The 23,584-nt window shown below is 32.3% G+C and overlaps 1 protein-coding gene across 5 annotated transcripts; it reads left to right on the top strand.

Annotated features, from left to right (window-relative positions):
- The first annotated feature begins 3,464 nt into the window (after positions 1 to 3,464).
- Positions 3,465 to 23,284, top strand: LOC111053525 (CCAAT/enhancer-binding protein). Of its 5 annotated transcripts, none has more exons than XM_039442558.1 (3): positions 3,465 to 3,606; positions 5,518 to 7,821; positions 18,887 to 23,284. In XM_039442558.1, exon 2 carries the CDS (start codon positions 6,109 to 6,111, stop codon positions 6,955 to 6,957), a length of 849 nt encoding a protein of 282 aa, XP_039298492.1. In that variant the 5' UTR covers positions 3,465 to 3,606; positions 5,518 to 6,108; the 3' UTR covers positions 6,958 to 7,821; positions 18,887 to 23,284. The 5 variants fall into 5 exon arrangements, with proteins under 5 accessions (XP_039298492.1, XP_022196121.1, XP_039298491.1 ...); XM_022340429.2 differs by having other exon boundaries at positions 3,466 to 3,644; XM_039442557.1 differs by having other exon boundaries at positions 3,466 to 3,687.
- The last annotated feature ends 300 nt before the right edge of the window (positions 23,285 to 23,584 follow it).

The following is a 23,584-nucleotide window of genomic DNA, read 5'->3' as shown; positions in this document are numbered from 1 at the left end:
CAGGGTTTTTAGCAACAATTGAACTTGAAACTGTAAAAAATAAAGTGTTCACAGGTTTAGCTCAGACAATAAAGGTGCTAAACTAGAGGGTTTTTTATAAGTTTTTGAATGCATTCTTCTACATTCCTCAAGTATCTCAATTAATTAATTCATACTTAATAGGGTAAGATATGGATGTTTGTCAAGTTCTCCACATCATTCCTGTTTCAAATCTCAAAGAACTATTGTACTGAAATACAATAATACTCATAATATCTAAATCAAGTCTCTAATCAAGAAATAACTGAATATCTATCAATTCTGATAAAAATAACGATTTTTGCAACCCTGCGCTGCATAGTTAAAATAAACTAAAATATTAACATAATTAAAATGTTATCTAAATTTGGGAGAGAAATAGTACACGGAGTATACTTAGTATTTCTCTCCCAATCAGTGCTTCTTTGTAAAAAATATAAATAAATAAATAAAAAACTGGTGATTGAATCGAGCCTGAATGTCTCTTTGATGTTTAGACCGCTGAACAGGCAAACACGAACAGCAGGAATTTCTTGGAAGAATCGAAGCAAGGATCGCTGTAGGGTGATTGGAGGTTTCAAGTGGGTGATTAGAGGTTTCAAGTGGGTGATGTAGGTGCATCTTCAAAATAATATGCCATAAAAAATGCTGTATTGTACTACAGAGAAATATATATGTTTTCACTCAAAACAATAATAATTAAAGTACAGAATTAGGACATTATTTTTATATATGATAGAAGGATAGAACCTGTGGTAAAATCAATCTTAAATTATTTTTCAATGTCCGAATATGCTCCTTCCACAGAAGATCACTCTCCATCAACACACTCAAGTATTTCACTTCGCTGAACTGTAATATTTCACAGCAAACATAGGTAATTATTTCGAATCATACAGTTAATATTGTGGTATTTTAGAGGAATGTGTGGAAGGATGAATGTATTCTGATTTTCCAACATTTACAAAATAATTCTTTAATGTTGTTTTCCATCACGAACTGCTTATTATTAAATCACTTTTTGCTTTTAGAAAAAACGACTAGCAGTCAGATATTTTACAATAAATGAATTAATCACTCACTGGACAACGAGATATTTTGGCAGTTCCGCCATCTTCTTGGTTGTGGATGCTGCGGATCCACTGCCGAAAGATCTCGTTGTCCAGTGAGTGATTAATTCATTTATTGTAAAATATCTGACTGCTAGTCGTTTTTTCTAAAAGCAAAAAGTGACAAAATAATTATTCGATTCCTCTGCTAACTCCATTTCATTAATCACATGGTCACTATTTCTTACGAAGCTAATAGACGATTTTTCATTTATCTACTTACCCACTAATTCATTAATAATAATTGTCCATTTTTTTACTATTTCCTCTTGCATTGTGAAAAAGTGTTGAGTAGTATCTCTCTTTTGCTTCTACACCTTATCTCTAAACCGTTTGAAATTTAGTTCAGCTTGATATATTTTTTATATTATTTTTATCACTTAGGTCCCTCTCCATTATTTTGAAACGTTTGTTTCTTGTTTTAATAGCTTGAAGCAGGCCCCCAGTTATCCAAGGTTCCAGTGCCCTGGAACGGTGGATGGCCCACTGACCTCCTAATTACTTCATTGACCGAGCGAAGTGAGGTCTAAGATTCAAGTCGACGGTTTGGAATTTCTCTTAATGTTTAAATGTTTGAATGTTTAGTTTATATGTTGCGCATTTACGGCGAAACGCGGTAATAGATTTTCATGAAATTTGACAAGTATGTTCCTTTTTTAATTGCGCGTCGACGTATATACAAGGTTTTTGGATATTTTGCATTTCAAGGATAATATAAAAGGAAAAAGGAGCCTCCTTCATACGCCAATATTAGAGTAAAAATCAGACTATAGAATTATTCATCATAAATCAGCTGACAAGTGATTACACAGATGTGTGGAGAAGCCAGTCTATTGCTGTATTTCCATAAGATCTATAGTTTCAATCAGGTACTTGTGGATGAGAATACTGCGTGAGGTCTACTGTTCACAGAACTACTAGTTATTTGTACTTGAAAATTGTATTATGATTTGAAAAATATTTTTAAAGCTTGAGTATGCAGCATCCACATATACACAACTGAGTACAGAGTTCCGATTCTCCATCTTAAGAAGCCCATTCAGCATAACATAGTCTAAATTATAAGTATGAGTAATTCTGTTGTATTCATGAATCTTTTATAATGAAAACCGCTCTGTGTTTAGTCAATCCTGCATCAACCACAGCTGCTAACACATTAGACAAGGGTCTACCTCTAAATACTATGTGATCGATACATGATGATCTGGTATTTGTTACTCCAATATACTCAAAAAAATTTGTTACTCAAAGATTACGAGCCATTTAGTGCCAATATCTCGAAGAATCTACAAAAATTAGAATCATCAGAATATTTATATTCATATAAAAATCTCCCACACAAATTACCACCTCCTGGTTTACATTGATCAGAGACCTACCAAATGAATCTAAAAGATACTTTATATTCCCTACATCTATAAATACCAATTACAGAAAAAACAAAATTTCCGTAAGTTGATAAAATTCAGTAATATACTATTCGCCTCCTCAATTGGATTGCTGTCTAACATTATACACTTGCAAGGTTTTCATTCTATAAAAAACTACAAGACCACCACATCTGTTGTCATTTCAAGAGAAATTTTATTTGTTAACTGGAATAGTAAACAAGTTCGTGAATAAATACATCAAAATGCTTTTTAATAATAGAACTGTTTATATGAAAAACTGTAAGATTAGCCTATCAGTATCAAAAACATTAATTATACTCTGGAATTGAGGATACAAAAACTGGTACACAATCATTATTAATTCATATTTATATTTAATTGATTATAAAAAAGAAAAAAAAACAAGAACAAAAAAACTGATCAAAAGAAGAAGATAATTGCAGTAAAAAGAACAACCATCCAGCATGAAGCCGGTAGAACAATGCTGTATAATATATACATAATATAAAAAACATGATTATTATAAAATAGCCCACCAGAACACTTCTTTATGATTTTATGAATAAGATCATTAATCTTTAGGATAATACCATTCGCGAATCTCATCACTATTAAGCTGAATTGATTGAATTACTTTTAAATTAACTATTATTCCTGTATATGGGTGATTAGAAATATGGAAATATGTTGAATTCATGTAAATGGATGATTAGAAAACTAATGCTATTTGTTGTATCTTTTGTCAGTGTTAATAATCATACAAATAAATTATTATCTTTATCAATGGTTACTGTAGCATTTGTGCAACGCAATGCATATCACGTATCATGATACTAGAACTGCAAAAACGTTTCAGATGATACAACGGTGACGTCACAGCTTGATTTCGAGCATGCGCAGTAAACTGAGATAATAATCATTTGAGCGGTAGGAATGACACCGCGCAGGATACGCTCAGGCTCAGTTCAGTGGTGTTGTAACAGCCGTCGTGTGAGTATGTCTTTGAACCGAAGACTACGCGAAAATCGGCCTTGGTTACAGAGTTCGTTCTTTTGAGGTTAGGGCAATAAACAGTGCTTTTTCTGACAGTAGGAGTGCATTTTTTCAGTTGACAAACGTTTTTACGGTTGGTTTAGTGTAGTATGGCTGATTAATAGCTTTTAATTAAGGTGCATCCCCTTTTTTATAAATCATAATGTGTAAGGCCTCTTGTTAAATTTTACAAACCTTCACAGGACACCACTATAATCGGATAATACAACAGGTATTACACATTCCAAGTTTTAAGAAATTTCATTTTTTTTCTGTTAAGAATTTATCAATTTACTATCATTATTTTGCCAATGTGCAATTCACTGAAATATCAAATAGCTAACAAAAAAGTTATTCCTGTACAACCAAATTATAATAGTAAATAAGTTATAGTTTTCTCAATTCTGAAAAGTGTCAATTTTTCATAAAAAGGAAATTTAACCTAATAGCATAATTAACTCCATAGTTTCATTCAATCTCTTCAAATAATAAATCCTATAAATAATATCCTGTATATAATATATTCTTCCTGATAGTTAATAATCTTTCTTTGTTTTTCAGAAAGAAAAACACTTTCCTGATTAATATATTTTTCTACAAAATCTTTTGCCTTGCTTATTTGTTCCCAAAACCATGGTGATTAATGAGAACATTATGCCTTCGCCTATTTATTAGCTTCTTATATAAAATATTCAGGAAAAGAAATTGATCATAATTGTATCACTTTCAACTGAAAAATATTACTCTATGCTATGCATCACGTTCTTATTTCAATGTTTTCTTAAAAAGTAAATTTAACCTAATAGTATAATTAACTCTATAGTTTCATTCAATATCTTCATTGATTGCAAGCTTGGCTTCAAATAGATGAGAAAAAACATGAGTAAAATTTTAATCAGTGTTCAGCTTTTTCGTTCTTGTTAGCTTCATAGCGTGTATAAATTTTCTTGAAAATTTTGAGTAGAGAAGTTCCCCAGTTGAAATTAATAGCCTCTCTACCATTACTTTATGAATATATAATTTATTCTATTTATTCATGAATAAATTGATTAATCTGTTATTTGAGGTTATTTTATAAATTTTATCCGTTTCAAAAACATAGAAAATTTAGAGAGTTTACTTTCGCATAACTTTATATGTTATTTATTTGAACTCTTTATGTTCTACTTCATTTTAGTGGTAAACTGTAGTTTTGTATTATCATAAAAATAGGAAAACGTATCTTCAGAAAAACTCTCAAACTCAAGCTTTGGAAAATGTATGAGAAAAAAAAGTAAAATTTTAATCAGTGTTCTGCTATTTCGTAATTCAAATTCATATCGAACGCAATTGTTTTAAATCATAACTGATTTATCGTATCAATCCTTTTTAAACATGTGCATTGAATTTGCGTAAAGATATCCCATAGAAATATGTAAAATCATCAAGCCCATGGAATTCCTCAATGCTTTTGATGAGGCGAGTCTATTACAATATTGATTATCTATCTATGACTATCATTGATAAAGGTCTATTTTATTATAGTCAATTATGCTTACATTGTCTACCAGTATTTTAGTGATAAGGTTAACTGGTGGCGTTGGATAAGTTGTTGGAAAATTCTTAAAGGAGCTCTCAAAACTGCCAACTAAGCCAGATAACCCGATAAGTTAGAAAGTTAGGATATACTCTTGTCAGATAAATATTCCACACTCAAATCACTCTCGCTTACTATCATTACCGTATTAGTTTATTGATTCTATAATTTCTAAAAAATTAATTTTCAGTATTTTTAGCATGTTTTGAACAGCCTATTATATTCTACTTTATAATGAATCTCGTTTCATCTCCCAGTACTTACTAGGCTATGCTTTAATCAGCCTCTTTACATTTTAAAGAAAACTCAATTTAATTTTCTATGTTGCCAATTATGTCATTTAAAACCCCGTAAAAACGTTTGAAAATACTAAACAAAAATATTTTTTCAGAAATGGACATTTCAATTTTTTATGCAGTGAAGTTTGTTTCAATCCGAACAAGTGTCATCTAAAAACTTTTTCCTTAATAGAACATTCTGATATTCCAAATTGGTGAACACTACCTAGTTCTACAGTATTTGGAATCTTTCATACAACAAGAGAGTAAAATGGATGTGCCAATCTGATTTGAATGAATGAATACTCGTCTGTTCAACTACAGCAGCGAATTTGTTCGTCAAAGAAGATATTGCTACCAGAGATCTCGTCTTCGCATAAATCATCTTTGAAACTACAATCTGTTGAATCTACACGAAACACCAGTGTCCAAGTGGATTAAAAGGAGAATAATCAGCGAGCTACCGTAGAAGTATAATTTCTGGTCATTGAGCATAAACGCACGATAGCGGCATTTAAAAAAGGCAAAATCAAGAATATTGATATCATTTTTGAAGTTCCACAGATTTTAAGTGGAGCTTCTAGTGTTATTGAGAGCCCTTCTCACATGAACAAAAAAAGGATCAATTTTATCATATTCAATTGGATTGAATAAACCACAACTCGTGTGGATTTTTCAAAGTTTCACCGAAAGTTTCGATCAAAATGGACTCTCCTCAAATGTATGACAACAATATATCGTCCAATGAGGCTAACAAAAAACTCCAACAGCATATCAAACGATATTCAGATCTCCCAGACCTAAATACTCCCGAAATATCGTTGGATCTCCAGAATTTGATCGACGATAGTCAGTTCAGTGAGGGATTATTCACCGAGATACTAAGCGGACCAAAAGCAGCTGCAGCTATCGGTGTACGTCCCCAATTCCAACAGAGATCGTTGGCTTATATACCGCAGCCAGTGCATTTCCCAGATAACACTGCAGCTCCTAATGGAAACACTGCAACTCATGCAGCTCAGCCGCAAGCACAGTCTAGTGCAGGTGGAAATCAAGCCAATATCAAAACGGAACCACCTGAAGGCTCTCTGGACTACAGGACAACTGCAGCAGCAGTAGCTACAGCTGCGGCAGCTACTTACAGTGTGCTAAGCAATGGTGCCGGTAATGCATTCTCAAATCCATCTCCATCGCTGCTGAAAAATCAGCTGTCACATCATTCAGCACATCACAATGTTCACCACCATCACCATCACCACAGAAAACCATCCAAATCCATCGACAAGAACACTGACGAGTACAAGAGACGACGGGAACGCAATAACATCGCTGTGAGGAAGTCCCGTGAGAAGGCGAAGATGCGCTCCAGGGAAACCGAGGAAAAAGTAAAGCTTCTCATCAAAGAAAACGAACGCCTTCAGAAGCGAATTGAGCTTCTCACTGAGGAACTCAATGTGTTGAGATCTCTGTTCACAAATGTTGGAGTCCTACCGGAGCATCTGCACCGTGAACTGAACAAGCATCTTGACACATACCAGCATGGCGTCCAGTGACAGTGATTTTGACACGTGCAGTACGGTGATGCAGCTGTCTCCAACTTGCACACCTCAGCCGACTAAAACTGCATGTGGATACTATTGAACAATGAACATTGAAACCACTACACAATAATTCCGTTTACTCATAAAATTGTACCAAAAAGACATCATAACCGACCAATCAGCCAATTCCAGTTTATCTATACGTGATCTAGAGACACTATCACTATAAACGAACTTTCTTCCAAGTAAACAACTCGTTAGCTATTCAATGTTTGTGATCTATCAAGCTTCTACAGCATACAATAACCATAAAATCTGGGACATTATTGTAAACTGTGCTCCCGGAACCAATGAAACTCCATCTGTAAGGGGCAAATTCAATGCTAATATTATAATTCCTCGTTACAATCGAAATGTCTTAGAAAATGAATATAATTGATTAGAGATGTGCAATCATCCAATTAACGAATGTTGATTCCATGGTGTCGACTGCTTGGTTTTTGGAGGACTGTCACTGACGAGAAGCTATACTAACTTAATGTAGATTAGTTTTCCTACTGATTGCCCACAATGTGATGTCAATACAACAATTGATCTTGGAGGATAGGGGAGTTTTAGATAAACTAGCCATTGATATTCCTATTATTTAGTTTTTCCACCCTTATCGAAAGAGGTAATAATCCCCGGACAAAGTGTGAACATTGATTTTCCTGATGGACAAAAAAAGTGCCCAGTTGAAGCTTTTTTGTGATGGTGATTTGGAAAGCATTTGTGGAAGTTTTGGAAGGACATTTTCGCCACTTTCTCCTGCACTTGTGGATATCCTGAACGAGAGAGGCCAACTTCTTAACCTTGTGGACTCCTGCAGTATCCAGAGTGAGTGCAAATTTCATTTTCATAAACTATTCATAACTTTGATTGTTATCTTTATTTTCCAGGAATTAATTCTGAAGAATCTAGTGAAATTCCAGATATATTGAAATTAAACAGGAAAAAACTATACTTTCTGTGAGTGGTAGAATATTTCGCCTCTTAACTTTTCATTATGAAAACACAAATTGTCAACCACTTTTCATTATTATAATATACACAGAACCTGGTTTCTTGTAAAAGTGGTTGACAATTTCAATTTATGTTTTCATTATGGAAAAGTACCACAACATCACTCACAACACAACTGTAAACTTTTCATTAGTTCACATTACGTATTGCATATTATTAAGTGCCCAAGAAATTATAAAATTAATTCATATATGAATAGGCCTATGACCAGATCCCCATCATATAGCTTGTGATTTTATGAATGAACCGTTATTTAAAATTTGGGAAATTCATCGTACGAGATACTGTACGTTTTGAATGAAATTTAACGTCCGAATTACCAGATTGGATCACAATTGTTCCAATTAGAGCATCATTGAGCTACAATAATTTGAATCATAATTATGCGTTTTTACACCAACTTGTCAATAATTCTTATCAAATACGTCTTCACTCATTAACGTAGGAGATGATAAGAAACTCTCGATTTACTAGAAAATACTATTATATCTGTGGCGCACACACTCACAGCTTTTGTCATTCAGTGTTTTTTCATTCGATAATTCGTTTTTGTTTTCAAAACACTTTTTGATGCCCGTCATTAATTAAATAGTGTGAAGAATAGAATCATCAAATGATGCAATCGATCTGAGTGATGTGATCTCAGTGTGCAACTATGATATTGGAAGTAAATTCTATTACACACAGAGTATATAATGTAATTACATTCATAATAATTGTAATTACATTAGAATTCAATTACATTCTATACTCTCAGATTACAAATTCGGGAATTAGAATGTTGGTTAGCAGTTACGATTGCAATGCGATTCATGATTGGAATTATTGGTTTTCAAGAAAATTGTATAGTGTATCACCTCACATCAATTTGAATAAACAATTATTTTACTGAAAAGCTAAAAGTCTTTGATGGGTATGTATTTCAAGTTGAGGTGATATTGTGAGAGTTTACAATTTGCATGATTAGGATGTTGTCTCATTGTAGAGACTATTATCGTATCTTAATTTCTTCTTGATGAATATTTATAAAATATTCGATGTTGATCACCAATTCCTTGTCCTAAGTGTCTGATATCAATCAGAAGAGAAAATGCAGAATAGACTTCCACTTGCAGTATTTAAGCTTGTAATCTATAATCTTTTATCCAAATAGCCACTCGTAAAAATAGTGTCACTGTGCCAACAAATCATATACCAATTCATTCAGTGATTCTGACAGCTCAAATTTATACAGATAACCTACTTTATCTTTTCAAATAAAATTTCTGCTGAGGATGAGAGCTCGAGCCCTATAACTGTACGTGAGAGTATGAGGTGAAATTATGATTGAACAAATTTGCATTCGAAGATGAAAGTGTTTAAAGTTGATTTGATGCGTTATTATTCCAGATTTTGTTCATTATAACATATGCATTCGTTCCTTAGTTCGTGTCTATGTGTAGAGGGGGGATATAAAATAGGTTGACGAACGCGTGTGAGGGTTCGAGAACTAATATATGCGTACGTTTTTTGTATGTGTGCGTGTGTGTTGGAGAATGATAGAGAGTGAGTGAGACAAGATACAACATCGTCCCAGAATAAATAAGGCAGAGATGTGCGTGCTATTAAATAATCTGCAGCTGACTATCTTCTACGCATGTCACTATTTTTAGGCCGACTCTTGGCAAGAAAAGAGGTTTTTGAACTCGTGGATGGTTGAGTTGATGTTGTTTCTCGCCTTTAGGCGAATTCATCTCCCTCCGAACGGAACCAATAAACTTGCTCCACTTTCAATCACAGAAATAAATTCAATTTGAAATTTGAGTTCCCAAGTTTTGGCGGGTCATAGATCACAAGCCCATGCAAATTACAGTGGATCCCTTGTCCCTTTTCGATGGCATTTTACGGTATTCATAAGCTTATGATCAAGTATCAAAAAGTTCCTAATAATTTAGCAAGTAAGATAAATCTATTTTGAAAATAATACTTGATCATGGGATAAGGATGCAGGTTTAGGATGTTTGATGCAGGCTTGAACTAATTGAGATCAATTTCATATCTGAATCAGCCGGGTATTTTCAACTAAAGTTGATAACTTTGAATGAAACTCAGCATGAGAAGTGATTGAATGTACCAAGTCCACTCGACACCAAAGTACCAATACTGAAACAAATTTCTCGGGCTTTGAAGTTGATCTCTAAAATTTACCACAGTAAAAAATGATTGAAGTAATTGTTATATTTCATCGAGTGATTTTTATTTTTTTTTGAAACTTAGATTAATTAGATTGTACTCGGATGAATCAGTAAAGCAACCTACAATGTCTACAATGGGAGAAGGAATTGTCTCATAATATTATTTATGAGGGAAGCTAGGTGGGAGCTACAAGAGAACATAGTAGGTCAGCTGTCATAGTCATTCAATGAGGACCTATTGGTTGTTCAAGGGTTTTACTAGGGTGTTCTACAGTTATACCAATATGGATAATACCTTCATAATTATTATAAGTGAGAAAGAGAGCGGAGAAGAGTAAGAGAGGTAATTAAGGTATACATATAAAATTGGGTCAAGTTATGCAGTAAACTAATCAATCTTGAAATTTTGAATTATCTTGCCATTGGGAAAAGAATTCAGAGAGAGTTCAGATAGGGTTTGGAAGATATCTTCAGTATTGAAGATACCGTACTTGAAGAATTGGACGGTTTATTGATTTTCGAAGAAATACAATTATTTCCAAAGGGGGATGAAAGGGGATGAAAGTTGAGAAAAAGTATAAGTAAAGTATGGAAGTTCAAGAAGAATGAGTGTACAGTTGGGATGCTAATAGTTGTTGAAGGAAGGGTGAACAGAAGTATTCATTGTATAGAATGTATAATTTACTTGTGTTGTAAGTATAAAAGCGTAATCTTAGGGTGGCCACTAACTACAGGACAAGTGTGTTGAACACGTGTGAATACATATTCATGTTGTGTCACTAGCGAAAGGCTTTGAACGAAATTTGACAGTAGCTGTTAAAATAAAATGAACAACCAATAACAATAAATAAACCAATGGAGAATTACAAATTATGATACACTAATCATTTAACCACAAATAGAGCAGCGACGAAAAAATAAACCAAAAAAATGGAAGATACAAAAACTAACCTTAAAAAAATTTGTTCGAAGACTTTCGCTGATGACACAAGATGTATGACGAGCATGTGTATTCACACATGTTCAACACACTTGTCCTGTTGTTAGTGGCCACCCTTAGAAGAGAGATAAGGGATGGAAGCAATTTGGTAATGATATGCTGGTTGTAATGAATGAGATGTAAACAGAGCGTCCATTAAACTCGCGTAATAATCAAGGATACATGCCGAGAATCTCATAATAAGAATATTCTCTCACTCTCACTTTTCTCTCAGTCTAGCTGCATATCCAGCTGTAGGAGAAAAGTAGGTCAAACTCGGCACGCTGGAGAGTCATTTGTAACGCTCTTGTACGCGCATGTTCGTTCACTACACCAAAACAGCCAAGTGACGTAACGAGGTGTAACAACAATAAATTTGTCTACAACCTGTCTAAAGCCAGCACACATCTGAGATATCCAACGAAAAGATGGATGTCTTTTTTATTTCTCATGCATTATCTGATAGCGATTTACATATTTTTTCTTACCATTTTTTTAGTGAAGTGAGAGCCATGAATGAATAATATTATGCTTGCTGTTTTGTTTGCTAGCTTTGTTTTGTTTTTGTCTTGTCTCTTACGTCGCTCACTTTCGTCCTTCCCCTACAAAAAAGATAATCTCTTCTACTGTTATCAAACGTTTAGTTCCTCGTATATTATATTATTATTCTTTAGCATTCATATTGTATTTCAAACAACTATAATGGGCTTCTGGAATAATATAACACTGATTTATACCTCTATAGTTGTATTGATAAAAACTTATACGTCACGTTGATTTTATAGGGAAATCTCTAGGGAAGCATCTTGGTTTCTAAAATAATTTATTGGAGTGTTGAATCTACGACTTCTACTTAAAATTAATGTGATAATATTTATGAAAACGTTAATTTAAGAATAGAAAGGAATACTTCAATGGTACTGATGAATTGATGATGATGTCTTCATTTCACCTTAGAATAAAATAATTCATGAATAAAATTAATGTAAGATTCTTCTTATGGTCATAATAATTGATTTGATCAATTTGATCATGAATTCTCCATATTCATGTAGGACTCCAATCAATAATCGACTATTATCATTGAATTATAAAATTGATTTCCAATCTTCCAGTGCATCATGAAGAAAATCATTAGTAATTCAGAAATATACATGATGTGGAAACTTTATGCATAGGCTTTCTGTGATGTGGTGGATATTCATATTGAATGAAGAATTCTTGATATTTTCAAAACCACCGATAATGCTGAACAATGAATGCGCTGTTCATGCTCTTCCACTCAGATATGTTTCACATCTCACGCAATATTTTTCTGAATTGAAATAATTTAGCGGGTTCCTGTTGTACTGTAATTGGATAAACATATAAAAATTCAACCGTACTGTAATTAGGTAAACATAAAAATTCAACCGTACTGTAATTAGGTAAACATAAAAATCCAACCGTCTCACCATTATGAAAAAAGTTGAACAGTTGATAATTTAAGATCTGTCAACCTCAATTCATATACGCTATTTTGAAAATACTGAACTCCGGCCTCTACTGTACTCTACTTTTGAACTATTTCTGGACTTCATGGTTCATTGTTACGTTCAAGTTATTACGCGCTATTTACCTTATTGCAAGTACTAAACTAGATCTCATGTTCAAGTTCTCGGCTCTTTTATTAAATTTTTAATTGTTATGCGTTATTCATTCATCGTTTCGCTCCTCCGTGAATGTTCCTCCATCTTTCCATTCTTCTCATTTTCGAGTAGGGCATCCTCAATTATTTCATCTTCCTTTGATTTGAACTTTCGATATTTCAAATTTTTCATGGTCCCTTGATTTTCAGGCGATAGATTTTCTTCCCGAGGCTACTGGAGTTTAGAATTTGTTTTCTGAAAACTTTTCTATTTTGAAAGCTTGATAGTATACAAATCGAAAAACTCTAAAATATCACCAGTAAAAAGTTTTTTTTAGCCTTTGCACAGCCTTAAAACTTTAGCATACCCTGCGTATTTAATCGAATTCCACTATAAAGAATTCCCAAGCCGTGTAATGCATCATATGAATTTTGGAATCCTCTTTGGTTCAAAGCTGATACTGTAAAATACAATACATCTGCTGCTTATACAATATCAGAGTGTTTCGGAATTTCGGATTATCGCATAGTTCACACCTCTTGCTATCTCAGGAATAAAATAAGAGTAAAATTGATACAGTATATTTATTTATATAAAAACTCTTATAGGAGTAATAGGGAATATACTACGAGCTTATTTGTGATATAGACCTTACAGAATATCATCTTCTTCTTTTGAGTAAAATAAGAACTTTATCACCCGTTATTACTGAATCGAACATTTTTCACTAGTTTCTGCTTCGTCTGGAGTTGGAATGTCTTGTTTTACGGAGTTCTACCATTTCCCCGAAAATTCTATTCCTATATTCTCGAAATTATATTTCCTCCAGGAGATATTCTCTCAAGGATTCTTCCGGACCTCACAGTGTAGGTTGCATCACGTAGATAGATATAAGTTTCTCTACGAGATCTTTGTTGAGATTTAGTATTGCATGGCTAACATCGGTTAGAGATTCTGCATCCTTGCAAGGTCGATAAAAAATACTGTGATTATTTAAATACTAGGATTCCAATTCAATAATTTTATCAAGTGCCATTCAAATTAAGGTCTTGTGAATTTTATATTGTGAATAGATTTTATAAATCTTCAATTTTTCTGCTATCTTGAAATGTATACCGGACAGTAATAAACTATTTAGCACTTGAACTTTCATCAGAAAATACAAAACTATGCATTACACTAAAAATGCTGTTACTCTAGAATTAGCTTATCGTAGGCTACCAAACATGCATTAAATTTCAAAGTAGGTCAGCAGTTAGATGATTTGTGTCATTGCAAGGCTATAAAAATCCAAAATTTGTTGCTAGAATGTAATTAATTTCTCCTCTATTCAAATCACAAGTTTATTTCACTTGACGGATATATTCTTGAAAGATTTGACGTACCTTATTGAAAATATTTGGGATGAATATAGTCTGTTATTGCGATGTTCAATAGTTGCATCAGATGCATCAATCCCTAAATGAATATGTGCATTTTCGCTTTTTCCTGAAGATTTTTGTGCAGTTTACTCCATTTTTCCATTTTCCTCAACTGTTTTCTGCTGAGAATTCATTGTCTCAACTGTATCAAACAACTTTTTTTGTTCTTAGAATCACTATTTTCCTCGTTTCCTATCATACTTAATACTGACTGTTCTTAATACATTGATAAATGGACGATTCAATTATTCTAAAGAAGAGCTCGCCTCTTAGATTTGGTGGATTTAAAAAAAAAACTATTTGGTGTTGGATTTTTACTCGATTTAATTTCAAAATAAATCTTAGGGTTACGTCCTTCCGGCGACCATAGAAAAAACATACCACCTAGCTGATGAAGGGTTCTATGTTAAGAGCTACAAGAGGAGGACACGCTATCAATGGAAAGTCTCATGGGCTAACTATTTCATTTATGGGTGCAATAAAAGAGAGGGAAGCAATATTGGGTTCGATTATATTTATTTTAAATCATACTCCATTTTTCATTTTATCCATGAATTCTCAACTCCAGAAATCATGAAATATATAATAACTAATAAAAACGTTTTAAAAAGAACACTGCTACTCGATAATAAAAATAGAGATGCAATTATTGTCAATGTAGTGTGTGTCATCACATGAGACTCCCCATTCATTACGTTTCCTATCCTTTTTTGTACATTTGAACAATAGAGCTAGTTGTCGCTAGGTGGACTATATCTTAACGTCACTGGAAGGTGGAAGGACGACACCAAAACTTAGATAATCCTCAACTCTTAACAATAATTGATAGTCATGTTATGGATGTTACAATTTAACAGATAAGATCTCTAAGAAATAGAAAATAAGAAGCATATAATTATCAATTTGGTCACACGATCACTGTTTTTTGTTCATATAATTCCTCCTAAATTTTTTTGATTATTTTACAATACAAGAAAAAATTCAGATTCAATTTCGTCAATATTCATTGTCTATTTCTTACAATACTCATTGATTTGTTGTTTCAATAATTATTATGCTTACATTAGTGTCCGAAAAATATTTGTTTTACGTATTATCTTCTATGTTTTCTCGCATCAAGTTAAAAATATTTTTTTTTGCTGATTGTGATGCCCACATGAGCTCTACACGCTTGTGCGTGAGTAATTAGGCGGATAATAATGAGAGATGATTGGACCTACAGAGTTATAGATGGGTTCCGAGCTTCCGAGCCACCGGGAAGCGATTTTACAACTCATGAATCATATTCAGAAGAGTTGGCTGAGTTGGTCACCCTTCCAACGGGAGTATCTAGCGCATGATTCTTAACTTATCTAAGCGACAGCTTTTCAGCGCAACCACTGAATCAAACCTCTATAAAACATTTAAAATGTAAAATAATAACAATTTTAATATTATTATCATTTACAAAGTTGATGAAGTCCATTTTTGTTTTCGATGCAAGTTGTCATTGAAAGAAATGCTTTCATATTCTTTGCTGAGATTGATACCCTCATGAGCTCTAGAATTGTGCGTGGGTGATGGGAAGGATTATGATTAGAGATGAGTGAGTTCCGAACCACTGAGAAGCGATTTTTTAACTCGAATGATATTTTTTAGTTTAGTCGGGTCCTCAAGTGTCACACGTCCAACGATATCAGCAGACGCATCCTTCCATGTATAAATTTATGTACAAATTATTGTTCATAATTTAATATATATAGGATCAATACAGAAGTTACTTGGGGCAGTGTTGGTAAATAATCAGTTTTTAACCTTTTTTGAGCATAAATAATTTTGATCACCTTTCACTGTCACTACAATTTAGCTATCATGGTTTTTTCAAGTTCTCTGACTATTTTTTATTGTTATCTCAGGTAAGATGCTATTATGAATTTAATTATTAGGCCTACTTATGAAATAAGATTCAAGTGGTCTTTTAGCGTAATGAGACTTGAAAAAAGCAGCGGTTGGTGTGAGTGTGCGCGCGCGCGCAACGGCTGGTTGAAACTGTGTCAAGCGGGCCGGGCGGGAATTGTGCCAACCAATAACGTACTTTCTCGCAACTCAGTCGGCCAATGGCAAGCGCTCGCTCCTCGATTGCGTTATTCTTATGTTACGGCCCGCTTAATTTCGCTTTCGTTGGCGGCAACATCACAACAGAATGCATTTCTAGGTTATGTCTGGCCGTGCCGATCCACTTTTCCTTCTCTTATGCAATACAATGTTTTGCCGCGTCTGGCTAATAGTCTTCTTTTTTCTGTGGCGTTTGGTTTCCGATTAGACGGATTCTTGCATCCTCTCAATGGTAATTAGTTATCAGTGTGCTGTATGAGTAGGGATGACCTACTTTTCTCTAGAATTAGGGTTGGATAAGGGAACGAAAATACATTAATAATTCTCTGGTTCTTAGATTTTCAAGTAAAGTATAAAGATTCCTCATCTTCATAGGCAATTAACTAACTCGCCGTGAGTAGGGATAGAAATAGAAATAGAAAGAAAACAAGTATTTTTAATTGTCAAACACAATCATTGTCATATACAATCTAAGTACATCTAGTTAATTTTACAAAGACATGAATTACTTGCAGTTCTTACTTCAATTTTTCATTTTATATACAGTAATAAAATATCAGGCATTTGAGTAGTTTTAGGGATTGACATAGAGATCGACCAGGATTAGAATCTCCCATAGAAAAATGAGTAATCGGAGATCAGGAATATTTTCAAGTGATAATAATTTCCTAAAAACAAATCTACCAGTGAATATCTTCGATTGAACATCGAGCCAGAGCCAGTGGGAGAGGCACTGGCTCGATGTTCAATCGAAGATATTCACTGGTAGATTTGTTTTTAGGAAATTATTATCACTTGAAAATATTCCTGATCTCCGATTACTCATTTTTCTATGGGAGATTCTATCGGGGATTGTTTTGGGATATGAATACTTGGAGAATGAATGTTAACGTGAAAACAGCTATACCGAACATTTATAGTGGGTAAATGAATATTTGGGAGAAGAAGGAAGCAGATGAACCTTTCCTCATCTTCTATAGAATATAATATCGAAAATGTAATTTCGATATGATTTGAAGGATGGGTGACCTTCAAAAGTTCCATCATCTTCTACTGGAACTGTTGTAGCGTATATGGTTTCTTTTAGAATGATATTATATTTACTCCAACTTCTAAAGCTTACCTTCACTAACGAAAATGCGAAAGGACTTTCCTTAGTGTAATAAATCAAAGTAATAAGATAAGTGCAATAAGAGTTTATTAACTCGAAGTGTTAATTACTCATGAGTTCATTATTAACTCAGAAACTTTCATGCACCATTATAAAAATAAATATAGAGATCATACTTCGTTGTGAAGGGATGTTCGTAGTAAGAGGGTTGGTTTTAATTTGGCTAATAACTTTAAATATCTTCTTTAAAAAATGTTTTGCATTACTCTCACATAATAGTGCTTAGAGAAGGGTCTAAAATGAATGTTTAATTGCAGTTATCTTGTCGTTACGAATAACAGATGTTATTCAGTTATTCGTTTTATCAGTGGTCGTTATAACGGGATTTCGTGGTACATGTTATGATTGTTCATGGTGGTTCCTGATAGCAAAGAGTTTTCTTATTGAAAAAGGAAGCCTTCAATCCGTAACTCTGTGTTTAGTAGCGCTTGTTAAGCCTCAACTGTTGTCAGAATAGTAGCCTATACAGCCCCTTCGCTCGATGCACTCACTCCAAGGTCAAGTTTTATTATTAAGACCAGTTCAAACGCTCGTATATAACAGATAATAGCCTAATCCGTAGTGAACCTTGATAGACTTTGTTAGATGATTTGCAAGAAAAAAGTCTTATAGAAAGTATCACTGAATAGTAACCAAAAATTAATTATGTATCATACTATACGGTATATTTATAAATACGGCACAATGAGGACAGTTTAGATGTGCAAACTTGCTGTAAGTCAGTCACTTTGTTCTATGCACCCAAGTTAATTAATCGGATGCATCATACACGAGTACAAATTATATGGCCATTAATCATTTTAATGGTACATGTTAATCTTTCGATTATAATTTGAAAAAAGTTTTATAAAACTGTATGTTTTTCTTATCACTTATCAAACGATAATCTATATAAATTTGTCTTATGAAATGCATGTTGACTTCACTAAATCAAACGCTGTGATCTGGATGGAAAGCTCAATAGAAGAAGATTCAAATGATGAGTTTTAGTTGGCTCTACTCAGTTGAAAAAATGAATTGCAATCCCTAAAAGTTTGAAGGTTAGAGAAAGGTTGACCCGCGATTGTTAATTGTTATTTGTAACGCCAAAACCATCGCATTAGTCCAGCCGTACCCTTCAACCAGATTGAATTGAAACCATGAATTGGGCCTACACAAAACCTGACCTGCCTTATTACTTGGTTAAAAATTTTTACCCTGCGGTTCAAGTATACACTGATGATTTTAAATCAATTCAAACCAACATACCAACCAAACATACATTTACTATAACAATCTATCATCCCGTGTTTTCTGAATAATTATCGGTGTTACCAGTTTCTGATATTACATTGTTTTAGTGATTTATATTTTGAAATTATGTATCAAATGTGGTGAAAAAATGCTCACAATTTCATTTTATCTTTTTTCAGATTTTCTTCACCTGCCAAAGTTTCCAGAGGATCATCGTTATGGTTGACGTATAAGCAGTCTCCTCCAGAGTGAATTCGAACGCCAAGTGAAATCAACGTAATATTTTCACTTTCGGATTATGAGTTTGTAGAGGACTATCATGCAAAGTCTGTGCAGCTCATGCTGATATATTGATTGAGCTCCGATGTTGTTTTTATGATATAATGTCCTAATTTATTTAATTAATAATTCGATGATGAATAAAAATGCAACTCTGGATCGAATATAATTATTAGTTCAGTCATTAGAATGTATCTGTATTTTTGGTTTTGATCCTATGGACATAATATAACGACTTTCAAATGAACTCATGCTATCAAAACCTGGAGTAAACTTGGATTTTTAAGCTTTTGAGCTTAATGTCTTCTAAACTCGTTCTATACTACACTCAGTTTGAAAAATTTGCATTTTTCAGTATTGTTTTTATTACTCATGTGACTTGATATTTCTTCTTCTCATCAATTCAATACAAATCTAGTGATTGAATTGAATAATTTGGCTATAAATATAATGAATCAATTTAATAAATTTTTTGATTGATTTCTAGAAATTTTCAACACCTTACTACATTCAGCAATGAATATTTTGATTTCATAGACTCTCCATAAAGTTTCTATATTTTGGCGTTTTCACACAAATGTTTTGTTCTATGATGTGAGAGATTTTTATAGAAGAGCCTAATATAAAATGTTACTTTATTAACGTTCAAAGTAACCGATTCGTTTCATGTGCCTTAGTAGACTACAATAAAAAAGAATTGGTTACTATTGAGTGTATCAATCTTTGTTGATTAGAGATACATTCTAATGACTGAATTAAATGTGATGGTTACGCTGCTCTTCATCTAAATTTATATTATTTTTGGAAATGCTTGATGGAGCTTAATTGAGTAAAGTATAATTTGTACTTGAAGATATCTTCTTACTTGGGGAAACAAATAATAATAGGGCGAAGCTATCATACAAATAATTCGATGCTAGATTGTCTTGAATGGAACACTCTACGGTTGATAAAACTATTTTAAGACTTGTAATATTTTTTCTTTGTTTTTTTTTGGATTGAAACATTAACGGGGATTCTAAAAATGATCAATTTTCATAAAGGCTGATATAAGCACAACTTTCTGTAGTTCTTAATTGCCATGTTCACTTATCATCACAGATGAATAAGTTCATTTATTAGATGTCCATTTATGAATAGCCTATTTCTTATTTATAAGACCCACCTAAGAGAAGCTAATGGGGAAAATATTCTTAGTCTATTCCCCCCCCCCCATTAATCGGTCAATTAGCCAGCAGTCGACTGTTTTTTCGAGTAGATTAAAGAAAAACTTTTCTACAAATATGATTACCAAAATATTAAACATATTTACACGTCAAAAAAATATTGATCTTTCCAATCGCATTATTTTGTACAGAATTTGCAATCCCAATCATCAGAAATATATCAAGTTTTGCAATTTTTTTCACTGATATCTTTCAACTGTTTGTAAATTTTTCATAAAAATTTCAATGATGAAGTAAAACGACTATAATTATTGAATTCCTTGAAGAAAGATTTGTCTTATACTAAAATATAAGCAGTATTTGTTTATAGTTACCATGAATTGTTTACTTCTTATTGATATAAACTTTTTATTAATCATTTCTTCACGTTTAAATGATAAAAAAATATCACCAAACGATCTAGTTGATTTTTTCAACTACTTCTCTTGTCTCACTGTTCATATTATTCTTTATCAATCTTTCCTTGTTCCATTTTTCATCAAGGTTGTAAATACCTGTATTCATCTTGATTTCATTGTATTTTCATTGGTCTTTTGTCTTATTGGGATGATTATAATAATGTGTTGTAAATTACCCTATTATGTTTTATTATCAATATTATTAATACTTATTTTTATATTTTTTTATGTAAGTTACGCTCGTAATTCAAGTTTACCATTTGAATGTACAAAAGTTGTGTCGACATTGAACCAAATGTAAATGAATAATCTTTTAGTTTGCACGGAATAGATATTTTCATACTGAATATCGCTGGATAATATTGGAGTCTATTTAGTTTATAAGACCATTACAATTCTCCTCTTATAATAGATATAGGAATCATTTAGATGGAATTTAGTAATTTATCGGTTTATATTAGATTTTATCTCTCAGCTTATATGATCCTGAATAATGATTAATTTCATCTTAATTTCTAAGTTGCCTCCATACTTTTCTGCGGAATGAGCTAAGTGCTGATGGAATTGTAGATTTTTGTGTGCTATTATTTGATGAAACTATATCGCGAATTCACTATCACTACTCTTTTGAGAATTTATACTTATTGTTATTATATTATAATTATCCAACTTAGCTCTACAGAAAGAAAATATTGCTGTTTTTCGAACTGCCGAAGCATTTTTCATCAATTTTTAAGTGAATTTTTTTGTAGTTCAAGTCATCATCTTAGCTATCTCTCACTTTGTTTTATATATTTGCTACGTTTTGTGGATCATTAGTTTCAGAAAACCTTGAATGTCTAAACATTGTGCCTTTAAATGATTGATGAGATAATTCTATTTCAATTTGACAATTTGTATAAATATACATGTTTACTCAACCTTTATATGTATAATACAAGATATTAGGCGAGCTTTGGAATAAAATTACTTGCTAGGTTGTAGTATGAAGACACGACTGTTATAAACTAAAGTCAGTAAATCTTTATCCAATTGCTGAGTCGATGATTTGAACCCGTTATTCTATTCATATATTCTTGAATACCACGGGCTCTTCAAATAAAGGATCATTTTTTCAAGTTAATTTTTTCCCGTATTGGGAAATTCCCATTTTTCAATAATGATAATGATTTGTGGAGTTTTTATTGATTATAATTTCATATATTATTAGAAATACAGTACTTGCTGAATATGAAAGTTCATCTTCATTGTTATTTGACTCATTATTCAAATACGGCAAGTTACATTTTATGCGATCAGCCTATACGGTATTTTCCGTAACTCATAAATATATATTTTTAAGCGTTTTGCTAAAATCGCTTGAATAAAATTCTTTACATTCGAATTTGTTCGACATCCATTTGCACATTTATTTTCGCTATTCACATTTCCTCAAAAACTATTAATTCGATATCTACATTGATTTAAGGCGAACGTATTGAATGAGAATGTGAATATAGTAAAATTATACATATCCAAGATACTCTTGGATACAGGACTACAGTTGTGCCAAACTGTATATGTTAATATATACTAAATTCTCCAAAATATTCAATAAAAATGCTAGAATTATTTGTTGGCTTAATCTGTACGTTACTTATAAGATATCATTTCCGAAATTGAAACCGGAATAATTTTTTTTTATATGGTAAAAAATCAAAGTACCAGAACTAAATTCCAAGATTCTGAAAATATTCCCAAGATCTCGTACAGTCTATTTACATGATAATTGATTCCTATATAACACTATATAAACAATAGGCTACTTTATATACTTTATACTTTAAACACTTTATCTACTTCATATTCCTATGAGAGTTTAACGTCACACAAACCCTCTCCTCTCAACAATAGATTTCAATACATAATATCTACTCATTAAAAAGAAAAACATATAAACATGGAAATTATTGTGTTGTGTATCCATTTTTTCCACTATTAATTTAACATTGCATTTTGATACACACTTTTAAAATGGAAGAAGCACTTAAATAATCAGTCTGCCGTTTATGACCCACACCAGGTCGATCATCACTGTTAATGTAAGTGCTTCACTGTTATAAAAGTGTCTTTCAAATGCAATGAAGTTATAATGGGAGTTATCATTTTTGCATTGTTGTAAGTGAAGTTTTTGATAGAGTATCTTCCCTCCATTTTCATATCCATGATATACTAAGAACAATAATTACTACCCCAGTTGAATGTGTTCAGATGAATTGTGTAAATAGAACAAGAAATTCAATCTATTTTTTATACTGAATGATTATAATCAATGTGTGATGTAACTTTTATTTTTCTAAATCTTTCATGATTTCTACTTAGAAGAAATGATATTTTTCAAAATATCACTAGAAATAAGCTATATAAATCTATGAATTATGAGTTATAATATTATTTTGGTAAAAAGTTCTGTAAAATTTTAAATCGTCTTCTTTCGATGTTTCTCTCCTTAATTTCTGTACATACAGATGTTAAATTATTTTTATTGCTATTCTTAAGAAGTTGTATATGTATGATGATTATTAAGATCATTAATATAATTTCTATTTTGGAAAAGTATTGACACTTACTGGAGGTACTTAAATGTACCTTTTATTTATGTTACCATGAATTAAATTTCGTTCTTTCAATTGTATTTGGTTTTATTACAGTCTCCTATTAGTTCTTAAGTTTCATAAGTTTTTCCCATATTGGTATTATACGTTTTGTAATAGTTCTCGTGATGAACTCATGTGCTCATTGTGCTAATTATTGAAAAACAAGTGAAAAATTGTAAATTCACAGGGAGAGAGGTTTAGATAGTTATTTTTGCACTGACTTCTTCATTGTTACATGTTTCAAATGCATGATTGATAATACATTTTTCATGAACAAAATGAACTATAGATGGCAAAATGAATTGGAAATTATATTTCTCAACTTTTATATTTTACAG

Source organism: Nilaparvata lugens, chromosome X (genome assembly GCF_014356525.2).
Source record: "Nilaparvata lugens isolate BPH chromosome X, ASM1435652v1, whole genome shotgun sequence".
NCBI lineage: Eukaryota > Metazoa > Arthropoda > Insecta > Hemiptera > Delphacidae > Nilaparvata > Nilaparvata lugens.
This window is presented reverse-complemented; position numbering and strand designations above follow the sequence as displayed.

What these genes read in the sequence shown, in the direction of transcription:
- LOC111053525 (XM_039442558.1), top strand. Translation starts at nt 6,109, where the DNA reads ATGGACTCTCCTCAAATGTATGACAACAATATATCGTCCAATGAGGCT.